The sequence below is a fragment of the Pygocentrus nattereri genome, chromosome 11 (assembly GCF_015220715.1).
Source record: "Pygocentrus nattereri isolate fPygNat1 chromosome 11, fPygNat1.pri, whole genome shotgun sequence".
Lineage (NCBI taxonomy): Eukaryota > Metazoa > Chordata > Actinopteri > Characiformes > Serrasalmidae > Pygocentrus > Pygocentrus nattereri.
The window spans coordinates 28,180,740-28,194,665 of record NC_051221.1 but is presented as its reverse complement, the minus strand read 5'-3'; the positions used below and the strand labels follow the sequence as shown (position 1 = coordinate 28,194,665).

Below are 13,926 nucleotides of genomic sequence, written 5' to 3'. Positions count from 1 at the left end.
TAAGTGCTACTAATCATGGCAATCAGTTGAAGTTTAAGAGGTGGCCCCTGTTAATGATCAGTCTTGCACAACTAATTAGTTTCACTTCAAAGTGCTCAGAAAGAGTTTTATCCTGACAGCTGAGGAAGACACAACATCACAGCTCTGAAGAGTTTTGTGGTTAATTGGGATGTTTGATGGAAGTATCCAACCCCCTGGTGGGCTAAACAAAAACAAACCATGGCACTCATGCTGAGTGAATATATGAGGGTGTAAGAGAAAAAGAGAATGTGAGAAAATGAATGACAAGCAAATGAGCAGAGTAAAAAAGTGCACATTTGGAAAAAAAATCACACCTTCTTCTTTGATACAAAAGGAGTACTTTCATAAGATGACAATATATAGTAATAGAAAAACTGTCACTAGATAGAAAAACATAGTTTTCTTTACAAAAAAATACATATTTACACTACAACAATAACAACATGGAAACACTGGCTGACTGTACTTGTCTTGTACTTTGCCTAATTGCTTTATGTTTCCGGTGGTTTGGCAAGTTCAGGTGCTCTTGGGCTATGTTATGTTTTTATTCAAGGGGAACTGGAGCTTTCCGTGTTAGTTAAGTTTGTTGCTGGTTGATTTATCCATAGTTCTCACATCACAACAGGTCATGATGTTCTATTCTGTCAGGGTCAGGAAAATTGCACTGTCCTGGTTCAGATCTTACGTAACTGACCAGTCATCTTATAAATGTAAATGGTGTTCCACAAGGCTCTTTTGTAGGATCACTGTTGTTTTTGTTAATAGTGATGATACTGGTTATTCATAAACATGGAACTGTCATTCACTATGCTGATGAAAACAGTGTGTACAAGCTAAAACAAGATGACAGGTGAAATTAAAATAACTGTCTTCCTCCTGTGAAATTTTGGTAGATTAATAATTTTTTTTCACATTATGTTTAAAATGGTTAATGCCTCACCTCTAGATTAGACCAGTGGAATGTCATCTCTATGTTCTAAATCATTTACACTGTTCCCCACTACACTATAACAATCCAGGAGGTGCTTAAATAAACTCCAGTTAATCCAGAACTAATCAGACAAAGTCCTTGTGAAACATCTGACAATATGGGCCTTTTTAAACTTTCCAATAAATTCCACCTTGATCGCAAGATACTTCTACTGACCTATAATGCTTTAAATGGCCCTGCACCACTAGACTAATTAGTGATTATGATCTACCATGCCTGAAGGTGCAGGCTCTTAATCAGTACCTAGATTTATGAAAATTACAGCAGAAGGGAGCTCTACAAAGGACTCAGCTGTAGAATATCCTTCCTGTGAGTGTTCAGAACTCCATCCCAGTCTTGATCTCTAAGCACAAGCTGAAAACCTACTGGTGTAATAAAGCCTTTGGGTGAAGACCTTCATTGTCACTGTCCAAAGAAAAACATGGATCTCCAAAATCATAACTTTACAGAAGACAAATCATTCATAAGCTAATGTAAAGAGGTTTTATTTCAAGTGTTTTTGGGTTATTTATATTCCATTCATCACAAAGGTTTCACACAATATAAAGAAAAGCTGCTGCATTTCTTTTTGATATATGTGAACTTGTCCTACTTCTATCTCTCCAGGATTTTTTTTCAACGTGCTCATAAGGAAATTAGGCAGACATCTGTAAAGCTTTTGTGACACTAAGGGTCAGTTTTACTAGACTCAAATCAAGGCCAAGGTTAGAATGCTGATTCACCATTGGGCAGTGTAAATTACTCAAAGACTAGGCACTTTTGCATTTACAACCCTGTTTCCAATAAAGTTGGGATGCTGTGCAAAATGTAAATAAAAACAAAAAAAAATGAATGATGTGTAAATCATTTAAATCCTATATTTTATTGAAAGTAGTATCTACAAAGACAAGATATCAAATGTTGAAACTGAGAATTGTTTATTTGAAAAGTATGTGCCCATTTTAAATTTGATATCAGCAACACCTTGTTCCACCCTTTCTTTTGACAGCACATCTTAAGTATTTGGGAACTAAGGAGACCAACTGCTAAGGTTTTGATATAGTAGTTCATTTGCTCAACAGTTCAAGATCTCCTTTGATGTATTTCTGTTTCATAATGTTTGTGTGCCCAATGTTTTCAGTGGGTGACTGGTCTGGACTGCTGGCAGACCTGTTTAGCACCCAGACTCTTTTACTACAGACCAATGCTATTATATGCTGTAATAGCTACAGAATATGGTTTGAAGCAATCCTGCAGAAGCAAGTCCTTCCCTCAAAAAGACATCATCTGGATGGGAGCATATGTTGATCCAAAGCCTGTATATATTGTTCAGCATTAATTGTGCCTTCACAGATATGCACATCACCCATGCCATGTATGCCAATGCACCCCCATCAAAGATGCTGGCTTTTAAAATGTGCACTAAAAATAAGCTGTAGCTCTGTAGCCCAGAGGACGTCCAAAAAGATTTTCAGACTTTGATTTGTTGGACCACAGAACAATTTTCCACTTCCTTTCAGTCCATTTTAAATGAGCTCAGACCAGAGTAGGTGGCAGTGTTTCCAGATCCTGTTGATTGATGATTTCTTCTTTGCATGGCAAAGTTTTAACGTGCACTTGTGGATGCAGTGGCGAACTGTTCTCGCAGACAGTGATTTTCGGAAGTGTTCCTGAGCCCATGCAGTGATTCAAGTCCGTTTTTAATGTAGCAATGGCCTGAAGATCACAGCCAGCCAATATTGGTTTTCGGCTATGTCCTTTGAAAAGAAAAATTCTCCAGATTCTCTGAATCTTTTAATATTATTTACTGCAGACAATGAAACCCACAAGTTCTTTGCTAGTTTACACTGAGAAACGTTATTCTTGAATTGTTGCACTAGTTGTCACCGTCTTTCACAGAGTGGTGAACCCCTCCCCATCTTTTATTTCTGAAAGATTCAGCCTCTCTGAGATGAACTTTTTACACCAAACGTTACTGGCCTGTTGATCCATCCATCCATTTTCTAAGCCGCTTCTCCCTCAAGGTGGCGACTGGCCTATTGATAATCAACCTAATAAGTTGTGAGACGTTCCACCAGGTGTTATTTTTTGCATTATACAACTTGTATCAATCTTTTAAAACATCAAATTCAAAATGGGAATATATATTTTTAACATTTGATGTATTCTCTTTCTATCACTTTCAATTAAATATTAAATGACCTGCTTACCACTACATTGTTTTTATTTATATTTTACAATGTCCCCAATTTTTAGTAATTAGGGTCATATTTATACAATTTACAAATAAAATTGTAAAACAAGGGTTACTAAACACAGGAGATTAAAACTAATAAATTACTAAAAGCCCCGGTTCACCCCTTGAATTGCTTACATACTCAACCAGAAGCCTACCCACATAAAATCTTGTCTTTAGGGCTTCACTGACCGCATAAAATTTTATGGAAAGGCAAGATACCTCATAGAAGTCCCACTGCACAGCTTTTACAAATGTACTTTAAAACCTCTTCTGCTAACAACTTCCTGTTGGTCACATCAATATATGTAAATGTTGACAATTTACATGAGGCATAAGACTAACACACAGTGACTTCAAAAGACAAAGAAGGTGTGTTAACATTTTTGATTAAGTGTAAAAGTTAAAGCAACATTAGTTATGGCTACTGAGTAAGTGTATCTAATAAATCAACTGCAAATTCTAAGCATATGCAGGGGGAACTTCACGCAACGCTCAGAGGTAACTGCTAATCTAGAGCTCCATCTATTGGCTATTCTGATAATGTACATTTTAGAATACCTCATACACACCCAACCTACCTCAGGAAAACAGGACTGTTCAGTGTAAAAATCAAGCTTTACTTCAGCTGATTTGTTTCTTTCTTTTTTTTTTATTTTCAGTGTACTTACAAAAAATACTGGATCTTGCCAGCATTAACTACCATTGGCTATTATGTGATCCTCCCAGAGAAAAGAATACAGAGTACCACTCAATATAAGTACATGACATTCATACAAAATAAAGTATTCATAAGAATATGCCCTTTGCTACCCAAAATCCTTTATGGAAAAAAGACAAAGTTCAACCGTCACAATAGATGGCTATGACTAAAACACACACACACACACACGGAAAGCAACAACAGGCAACCACAGCGTTAACCAAACTGTCCCAACATACTCTGAATATAAAGTTTTGCATACTTTTTTGTTCTAATACAATTCATTTGCACAGGCACATTCTCATAAATCTATAACACAGGTCCCAACAACACGGTGAAATAAATGCAACAAGTTGGAAAATCTCTCAACTATTTTCTGTACACTACACACTATACACACACACACACACACACACACACACACACATTCATATTTCACACCCGCTCATGTGAAAACCGTAAAACTGTAAATAAAAATAAAATAAATTAAAAAAAAAAAAAAAAAAAAAAAAAAAAAAAAAAAAAAAGCAAGAAAAGAAAAATCAGGGCAGCAAAATTTTTGGTTTTGCATGAGTGATGCACTTCTGGTTTTTCATCGCTACTTTACCTTTTTTTTTTCCTCCGTTCAAAATTTTTTTGACCATTACATATACAGTATAGAATTTCATAGCTTTTTATATAAATATTTACAAACAGCACATAGTTGTGTCCCATAAGAATATCTGTCATTATATAAAAAAGTAGATAACATGTTAATGCCAAGGAGGAGAAGCTTGCATTGGTAAATTTAAATAACTTAACTGCTAAAAAGAAATTTTGTTTCATACAGTAAGTGCGACAGCCTCATCCATGTCTCTGGGGGGTGTGGGTTGGGGGAAAAAATCTTGAGGCTTTTCTCGCATTGTAGCACCAGCGGGATCCGCACCTCAGTGCGAAGTTGAGAATTCACCTTGGAGTAGAAATATTCCATGAGGTCATGTGCGGTACCAACCAAAAAATAAATTAGTGTTGGATAACTTACAATAGTCTGGTATTTACAGGCAAGGTTGGATACGTGGCTTTTGTGAATGGTTGATGATTGGAGTGAATGGGAGAGTTGTGATGGCAGTGAAGGTTCACAGCAGTCTTGCAGCACATTAGTGGAGGGTGAAGATCCTCTCGCATTCATTTGAGAAACTCATCTTGCTATTGATGAAAGGCCATCGAGAAGAAGCCCCAATCAGGCTCCTCATAAACATGGCCACCCCGATATGCAAGTGTAACACTAGGTAAACATGGGGCTGATGAGCCCTGGAGAGATCCATTAAATGAGGTTTTAGTCCCCGTCACTTAAGTCCTGGACTAGGCTCAAGTGGTTCATGGCACGGCTGAAGGCGCTTTGCACAGCTTTGCGAATGCTCGACGAGCGTCCCTCCAACATTTTGATTTTATCTAAAGTCTCACTGATCCCAAAAGGTACCATTTTGGACTTAGGAAGCCATTGCCTAAGAAAAAAAATTAAACATGCACGTAGTTAATACCAAATATTTTACCTTCGTCATTAGTCAGTGGGGGAAAAAAAAGGTTGTTTAAGTCTTCAGGCTTAAAGCAAACATTTCAATGAGCATTTTCATAATATTTCTGTTACCATATGCAAATCACTTAGCTTTCCCCCCAATTAACTGGCAGAGCCATGAACATACACAGTACTTTAAAAAGCTATTTAATAGGGCAGTATGTGTTGTTACTTGTTTGGAAAAAATTTTACTCTTAATTATATAAATCTGGAACCAAACATGTGTCCTTCGACCTAGCTCAGAAGATACCAACTGCTTTTCTGAGAACAAGAAACTGCTGTTACTTCTTACAGCATTAATGTAAGAAGTAACAGCAGTTTCTTGTTCTCAGAAAAGCATTAATGTTTGTTTGCTTTTACTGTAATGTTAAACTGCGTAAAAATGGTTACTGTCCTGACAAATTATTTTAGACAATTTCCCCAAGACTTTTGCACAGTACTGCATATGAGAACATAAATCAAGATAGGGAGTCTCACCAGTTGCGCTTGTTGTCGAAGAAGCGGACGAGGTAGAGTTTCTCCTCTGACCTGTACTGCATCAGTTCGCCGACCCTGAGCACGTCCCGTGGAGGAGTGGGGATGAACACGCCTTTGCGATGATAACCCGCCCGGGGCATCTGCGGGTCTATGATCTACACAAATGAGTGAGTGAGAAGTAAATAAATGTTTTTGCTCTCAGACCGTGACAGCGAGAGCTGTAGTTCGAGGATGGAAATGCTCATCACTAAACTGACACATGCACACCCACACAAAGACACACCCACATACTCTGTTTGAGTCACCTGGCAAACAATGCTTTGGCTTCTACACCTCTGATTTGTGCGGCAGCATGACACTTGTGTCATCATGAACACAAGTCACAGGATGGCAGAAGGCAGATGCATGGGATGATGAAGAAAAAGAAGTCTCTGTCTGGCATGCACACATGCACACTCACCAAGGCAGGGTAGGAGGGATATCCACTAAGTTTTGCCCAGACTAGTTTAAAGGGTTCCAGAGTTAGTGTGGTAGTATTAGAGGGCATCCATATATTGCTGTTGTCAAGTTCTAGAAGTAGGAATAATGATAAGTTATGAGGGGTTCACCAAAAACATGAGGCAGAACACCTCAAGAGCAAGAGCCATGGCTGTGCAATTCCAAACAGCATTAAGTAGCACGGGCCATCTCTTAGATGCAAAAGGCATGAAGCAAAAGGCAGTTTACCTGTGCAGTCTCCTCCACAGTGGGTATTTATCATACATAGTTTAAGAGAATTCCATCCAAAAATCAGGTAAAAACATTTATTTTTGATGAAAAATGATTTAAGCACTGCTTTGTTAAAAGCCATGCTTAAGAATTCTAATACTTATTAGATAAACTCTTTTGTTTAAGAACTATGAAACAGGTCATTTATAGTCAGCCCACTATGAAGCCCAAGTGTGTTTAGAAATCTAATGCCACCAGAAATAAGTGATACATATTATAAAGAACATTAAAAATGACTTTTGGATGGAACTGGAGTAGTCATTGTTTTGTTAGCAGGCAAACATGAAACGTTTAAAACAGGATTAGCTGTGATGGCTTTAATTATGAGACAGATGTACTTGAAGCTGAAATTATTCATGCAGACAGTGAAGCAAAAGCAAAGGCATCACAGAGTGTCAGCTGAAGCCATGTAGCAGAGCATTACTGAAGCAAGCGAAGAAGGATGGGGCAAGCAAGCTTCTCAAAGCTGACCTGGCAGCAGCACAGCCACATATACAACTGAAAGTCTGGGTTATTTTGTTAATAAATGGCCATTGTTTCCAACACAAAAACACTACAATTCCATATTTACCAAAAGCAGGCAACTCACCAGCTGCCAACTTGCTTGCTTTGGAAATGCTCCCCATTTCCATGCACGCAGTCAGTTCATTTCTGTCATCCGTCGTGTTTCGTCGTGCCATCGCCTGCTTCCCTTTCCCACTCTTAGGCTGGCTGACAGTGCTAAGCAAGCCAAGAGGAGAGCTGTTCCGAGTTAGCGTTGACAAAAACAAACTGTCAAGGCGTCTGCATTATATAATAATATAAACATTGAGCTAAGCTGCTGATATTTTACAGTACGTAATCTGTCTGAAGATACACTATTCAAAGATCATGCAATGTAAACAACATTTTAAAGGCACTGACTAAATGAAGACTGATGGCGGAAATCTTATTCTTACTGTTCATACCCCGCATTTCCCAGCACGCTGGTGCTTCCACTGGAGGAGATGCTGGACTCTGAGGCACAGCGGCGGCGAGGTTCTAGCACTCTGCCACTTAGCTCTTTCTTTGGCCCCAATACAAAGCCATTAGACAGCCCTTAGACACACCAACAAACCACTTAAGTGAGAATGCATTTCTATGCATTAATTTATCACATGCATCAACCCTAGTGGACAAAACTGGTGTAACCAAAACACCCCAAACAAAAATTAAGCACTCTGTGCAGAAACCTTCTGCCAACACTAATTTTTGCAGTTCACCAAGACAAAAAAAATACAAGGATTTTTATTATTATTTTTTTATCTTCATTTCATGGTCTTAACACCTTAAAACACTTTGACTTTGATCTAGTGATATTATAGCAGCCTTAGAATAACAATGCTGAGGATGTGTTTTCAACATTAACTGATGTTTTATAAAACGTTAACACCAACCCTCTTAGCAGTGCTAATAAGTGTGCTATATTTACCATTATCAAAACGCTTCACTGGGCGTGCCTCCTCATCTCCATCCTGGCTGTCTCCACTACGTGTCCTCTTCCTTCGTTGGAGCAGGGTCTCTAGACGAGGAATGACCACTGACAAAATTGTCTTGGAGCCCAGCTGAGGGCAGTCCACTGAAGCTTGTCCAACCTTTGCTGGCTTCTGTGGGCTAACACTCTTAGACTTTCGGAAGAGCACTGCAGTCCTTCGGTTAACTGTGCCTGCTGGTTCTGTGAGTGTGGAGGTAGCTACCACAACATTGCTTTCAGAGGGTTGCACTTCATTGGAAAGTCCATTTAAGAGTGAGGTAGAGAGCATCTTTCCATCAAATTTGACCTTTCTTGGGCACTTATCAGGGCTAGGCTCCATGGGTTTCAGTGCAGGGGGCTCTGAAGGGCTGTCCAAATTTGGAACAAGTGGAACAGAAACTGAAGGCTCCAGTTTGGGAGGTAATGAATTGTCAACTGTGAAATAAGAAAAAAGAAAGTATGAATACACTTCAGAATGTCTGTTCACTGTCTGCAGCAAATAGATTATGTACATGCTTGTAAACATTCTGCATTTATGTCAATCAAACAAGTAAAAAAAAAAAGGAATAATTCAACCTTCTTCATCTAGACACTCTGAAACAGGGCATATTGCGTCCATCTCCTGGGGTCGTTCTTGAGGAGGGCAATTGGTCTGCTGGCTCATTTCAAATCGGACATCACCAATGGTCTTCTTTAGCAGCTTGAGGCGCTTGCTCCGTGATGGGCTAGATTTCATAGCAGTGGTTAAATCCAGCATCTCTAACAGCTTATTAAGCTGCTCCTCCAAAGACATGTTCACCCGATTTGCTGGATTCAGCAGCCGGTCCACTGCAACAGAGAAAACATTGTAGAACCTTCACTCATCCCGTTTCCCCATTTACATTCAACACGTCAAATCTATAAAGCTAAATCATAATGCAACAACTGACAAGTGCTATCATGAATATCATCTATTCTCCCCTTAATTAGACACTAATTAACCTCAATTTATTAAAAAAAGACTTATTGCTTTATTGATACACATTTCATACCTGCTTCCCATGTCAGGGCTGGAGGAGGCTCTATTTTAGGTGGTTCTGGTAGATGCAACCCACTGGGGAAGTCAAAGCCTATCCGCTCCACATCTCGTCGAGCCTTTCTGAGGATAACTCCTCCATAGTCTCGCATGCGCACAGCAACACGGTAGAAAAAAGTATCCTTGGCATTGTACTTCATGCAGTTATTGATAATGAGGTTGAAGTCATCTTCAAACTCATCCAAATTATTGTACTCATGGGCACTGATGCGTTTCCTCATGGTAGAGAAGTCCATTGGGTGGGAGATGTGATCAAGATAATCTGGAACCTTACAAACAACAATGATTCAAAAACAGTTACATGACAGGAACACAGTTGCCCAATTAAGACAAAAATAAGCTTCAGATAGGACCCAACATGGACCAAGTGTTATCATTTACATATAGTTTAAAACTCCACATGACAGGTAAAGAAAATTATGAGGGTCTTACCTCCTTAATGTTCACAGGCTCAGCAAACACTCTGGTCTGGTCTTTCTCTTGAAGCTGGTCCAGCACAGTTCGCAGCACAAGAGTAAACGGAGTAAGCTGCATCTCCAGCACTGACTGCTGAAGCTTCATCTGAGGAGAGGAATCACAGAATATGAATACCACAATTAAAAACAATCAGATCAAAGCAACTGCATAAAACTAACACAGCAGATGGTGATGTGTTATTCATTATGTAATAGCAAAGGCTCTGTCCACTTGTCCAAGCTTATGCCCATCTTGGTGCAGAAAGCTTGAAGCTTGCAGAAAGTGGTTGCTTTGCTCTGACCTGCTCTCTCTTGAGCTTCTCTCGCTTGCGAATGAGCTCCAGCAGCAAGCGTGTCCGCTCCAGGTCATGCCGCAAGCGATGCAAGTCCTTTAGCTGCTCCTTCAGTGTCCTGCAGTCATCCTCTCTTTGCTCCTGAATTTACACACACAGGAATTGTTCACCCAAACCCTTCTAGGCAGTCCTAAGCAAAACCCCTGATGATCATTTACTGAACAGCCACTGGATTTTATTTTAGACATATAGCTCAAAAAATTGTTTTAGTGAAGAGTGGTTTTAATAATGTCCATTGTATAAATAAAACAGTGAAAACATAAGGATTACAAAAGTACAGATTAATATTTAATTGCTTAACAGTATGTAGTGCATTAAAGCACTTACCAATTGTGGTGTTTTTTGAATCTGTATGGTGGTCTGCAGACGTCGAATAAGAGGCACACCATTTCTTGACTGCCTTTTCAGCATCCAGTAACTGAGAACACGCTCCACAAACAGCCTTTTCCTTTGCACAGAAACTTGGTTGAGGATAGTGTTGAAGCTGAAAAAATAAAAATGAGAGTTAGAAGTTTAAAAAAATAATAATAAAATAAAAATAATAATAATAATAATAATAATAATAAGTTCTAAAATAAAATCTACTGCTGTCAAAGGGAATGCTACACATCTACCAAATATAGCAGACTGAGAAGTCAAATAAGCCTGCTGAAAAAAGATTTGTACAACATACCTTTATGTAAAACATGTGGACAAAAAAAATAAGTACTCATCATTCAGTTCTTATATCACAAGTGGATTACCTTTTAGGTGTTATACTTGGCACAGACACAGCTGGAACCACTTGAACAGGCTCTGCCTCTACTTTTTTATTCTTCTTTTTCTGGCATCCCTTTACCCTTGTCCTTCCATTTTTCTGTTTGCCCTTCTGGCATAGTCCGTTTTTGGGTTGGGCCTCTTCATAAATGGCAAGAGGCCTCCTAACACAACCATTGGGAGTGTGCGAACAACAATATGCCGTCTTCTTCACTGAAAATGTTGTGGATCCTGTATCAGTCACTTCTTTGATGGGCTCCATCTTCATGTACAGGCCAGCTTTCTGAGCACAGCTCACATGAAAGGCAGTATAACAATTGGCCTTACTACACTGTATGCATGCACCAACTCCTCTCTCTTTACAGAGGTAGCAAGTCAGCTTCCAACGAGCTGGTGGAATGTTAGCGACACCATCAATGGGCTCAATAAAGACCGTGTTGGTAAAGCCGACCTCAGGGACCCAAATGGCACAGACTACATGGCCCCAACGATCATCATCTGTCCTCTTAAGTGCTCCTCCTTTATTGGGGCAAAAAATACACACTGCAGGCTGGGAAGGAGACTGTAAACAATGGCGGCACAACCACTGGCCCTCTGGGATGTGAGGGACCCCATAACACTCCTGATGCACTGCTAAGTTGCACATGTCACAAAAAAGAATAGCATTACTGTTCTGACACTCGCCATCCATGCAGATGCAACACACAGCATCCTCATCAATAAGGGACTGTGGATCCCCCTGACCCTGGCTTTCAAAAAAGGACTCCTTCTCAAAGCGGTCCATCAGAAACTCAAAAACATTCTGGGACACCTGGCTATAACCATCACTCTTTCTCTTCTCATTGATCAGATCCAGCCATGCATAATCTTCCTCATCCATATCATACTCCACCTCTTCATCCAGCTCATCTAATGTCTTTTCCATGTAAGTGTAATAACAGGAGGGTCTTCGTGGCACAGCTGGAAGATTATATTCAACCGTTCGAATTTTTGGCTCTGGCAACCTCCCCTGAGCTGGAGAGGCCTGTCCTGCAGTGAGAGCAGCACACTTCTTCTGCTGATTGTTTTTGAGTCGTACAGAGCGCACTAAAACCTGCTGAGGTTTCTCTGTGTTCTCTTTGTTGCTGTTGCATTCACTTATCTCCTGAGCTAAAGGATCATCACTGTTGATGATATCAAGCTTGTCATAGATGCTGATTCGGTGAACACGTCCTTCAATGTCCAACTCTACCATACGCTGGGCCTCGGCATAGGTGAGAGTCTCACGGTTTCGTGAGGGTTTGATGGGTGATGGAGACCTCTGCGTAGTGGCTGCACGATTACTCCGACTTTTCTTCCTCATTTTTAACACCTGGAGGAACTAACGGAGAGACATTCATATAAAAACAAATCAAAAGACAGCGCCGAAGAATTTCAGCTAGTATTAAAAATATATTCTATTTAGTCAAACAACTTACGTTCCTTATGTTACAGCTCTCTCTGTTTTGATTACTGTAAACCTAGCAATGTATCCAATCTGCCTCCGACAGAAACCTATCTGTAACGAACTCGCTCTGTGCCCATAGCAACGGAAAGCCAAGCTTGAAACGGTTCATCAAACGGTTCGTCAAAGCCTGGCAACAAACCCCCAGACTGTTAAAACTTGCTTAAGTGTCCTGTAATTTACACCTTATGCGTGCAATATGGTGTATAACTTCTGTATTATATTCCAGCTCCCCGAATACAACGCACGTGGACAATATACCGTTATAATTTGCATGGCAGTGTCGTTATTTGGGTGCTTAAAATATAACTAGCTAGTTAACGCTAGCTAACTAAACAACCAAAACGAAAGCGCTTCCTAGCGTTACGGCTGTGTTCCCCAAGAAGTGGTGGAGCATACAAGCCAAGTTAAGCTAACTAGCTAGTTAGCTCACTAAAGCGCTAAAACACCACTACGGTAGCTATTGTTGAATTAACCCGGGAGTCCACAGCTCCAGCGCATCGTTTCAGGTCTTCCCCGCCCAACACACCTGATCTAGTTCAGGAAGAACTTAATAATTAGTTCATGAAGCAGTTCGGGTTAAACTCTGCAGGGCAGTGTGTCCACGGGACTGCAGTTGAGAACTGCTGAATTAAGCTAACGTTAGCCAAGTTATTCTAGTGGGAGACAAACGAGCCTAAGGGCAACTTTTATAAAGACACTTTAGGTGGAAAACCACTGTAAAACATAGACATGTCTAACTAGGAGCGTAACACTAGCCAGCTGAAGTAACTTGGGGTGTTAGCCGTCTAGCTAACATTACCCACAACACAAACAGGCCAAGGACAAGCACGAAAATCGGCGGTTTCCTCCCGGCTAGCTTTAGCGGGCTAATCGGTGCTAACATTACTAGTACTCGAAATTAGGCAAAGATGGCGTCAGACAAAACAAACAAGGTCTAAAGGGGAACATTCAGGGAAACGTTAACGCTCTCCCACTTCCACGCCACATGCTCAAGTTCCTTAAATGCCGAACTAGACACTAAAAGAAAAAGAGAGCCATCTTTCTTACCTTCGGCTTCGAAGTGTCGTAGAGTAAGCCCTCAAAGCAATGCTGTAGCACGCTAGCTTCTAACTTAGCTAAAAGCGGCCGCGCCGTGTAGGGCCTGTGGTAGAGCACAGGAGGCTAAAGCACGCAGCCAGTGCCTGCTAGGACAGCGTTAGCATCCAACGAGAGCCGCTCGAGCTTTTACTCGTGTTTGAAGGATACGGCAAGACAGCCGCCTGGATTCCGAGAGGAGCTGTGTAAGCCGCATTAACCCGCGCCTTAAAACGAACATTCGCCTGTTTATGTGGTCGGTCGGTTTAATGTGGTAAGATGCGATCTTTATCGGTGCTAGCAGGCTAGCTCGCCGTTCCTGCCCCCAACAACAATGCGGCTGTACGGATCCTGCCCAGCGCACAACGTGACTCACTACGTCCCGCTCTACAACGAGGAAGCAGCGAGGAGGCCGGGAGCCCAGGAGTAACCCCCCTCCCCCACTCCTCAAATACAAACAAATAAACCCTAATGAAGACTGAAATGTGACAATTACTTATATATT

At 40.6% G+C, this 13,926-nt stretch overlaps 1 protein-coding gene across 7 annotated transcripts; it reads right to left on the bottom strand.

Annotated features, from left to right (window-relative positions):
- Window positions 1–4,532: 4,532 nt before the first annotated feature.
- On the bottom strand, window positions 4,533–13,800 carry brd1b (bromodomain containing 1b). 7 transcript variants are annotated; one of them, XM_017713719.2, is made up of 14 exons: window positions 13,395–13,800; window positions 12,319–12,474; window positions 10,849–12,221; window positions 10,433–10,589; window positions 10,055–10,186; window positions 9,730–9,858; window positions 9,254–9,566; window positions 8,799–9,050; window positions 8,181–8,657; window positions 7,669–7,807; window positions 7,320–7,471; window positions 6,423–6,532; window positions 5,963–6,117; window positions 4,533–5,414 (listed from the first exon to the last, which is right to left on the bottom strand). In XM_017713719.2, the coding sequence occupies exons 3-14, from the start codon at window positions 12,201–12,203 to the stop codon at window positions 5,246–5,248; spliced, it is 3,540 nt and encodes a 1,179-aa protein (XP_017569208.1). In that variant the 5' UTR covers window positions 12,204–12,221; window positions 12,319–12,474; window positions 13,395–13,800; the 3' UTR covers window positions 4,533–5,245. The 7 variants fall into 7 exon arrangements, with proteins under 7 accessions (XP_017569208.1, XP_017569207.1, XP_017569210.1 ...); XM_017713718.2 differs by lacking the exon at window positions 12,319–12,474 and having other exon boundaries at window positions 13,395–13,799; XM_017713721.2 differs by lacking the exon at window positions 12,319–12,474 and having other exon boundaries at window positions 7,320–7,450; window positions 13,395–13,799.
- Window positions 13,801–13,926: the final 126 nt, after the last annotated feature.

What these genes read in the sequence shown, in the direction of transcription:
- brd1b (XM_017713719.2), bottom strand. Translation starts at nt 12,203, where the DNA reads ATGAGGAAGAAAAGTCGGAGTAATCGTGCAGCCACTACGCAGAGGTCT. An exon ending in AGCCCTGACATGGGAAGCAG is followed by an intron (nt 9,051 to 9,253) that starts GTATGAAATGTG and finishes TCTCTGTTGCAG; the next exon opens with TGGACCGGCTGCTGAATCCA. An exon ending in TTCGACAACAAGCGCAACTG is followed by an intron (nt 5,415 to 5,962) that starts GTGAGACTCCCT and finishes TTTTTTTCTTAG; the next exon opens with GCAATGGCTTCCTAAGTCCA.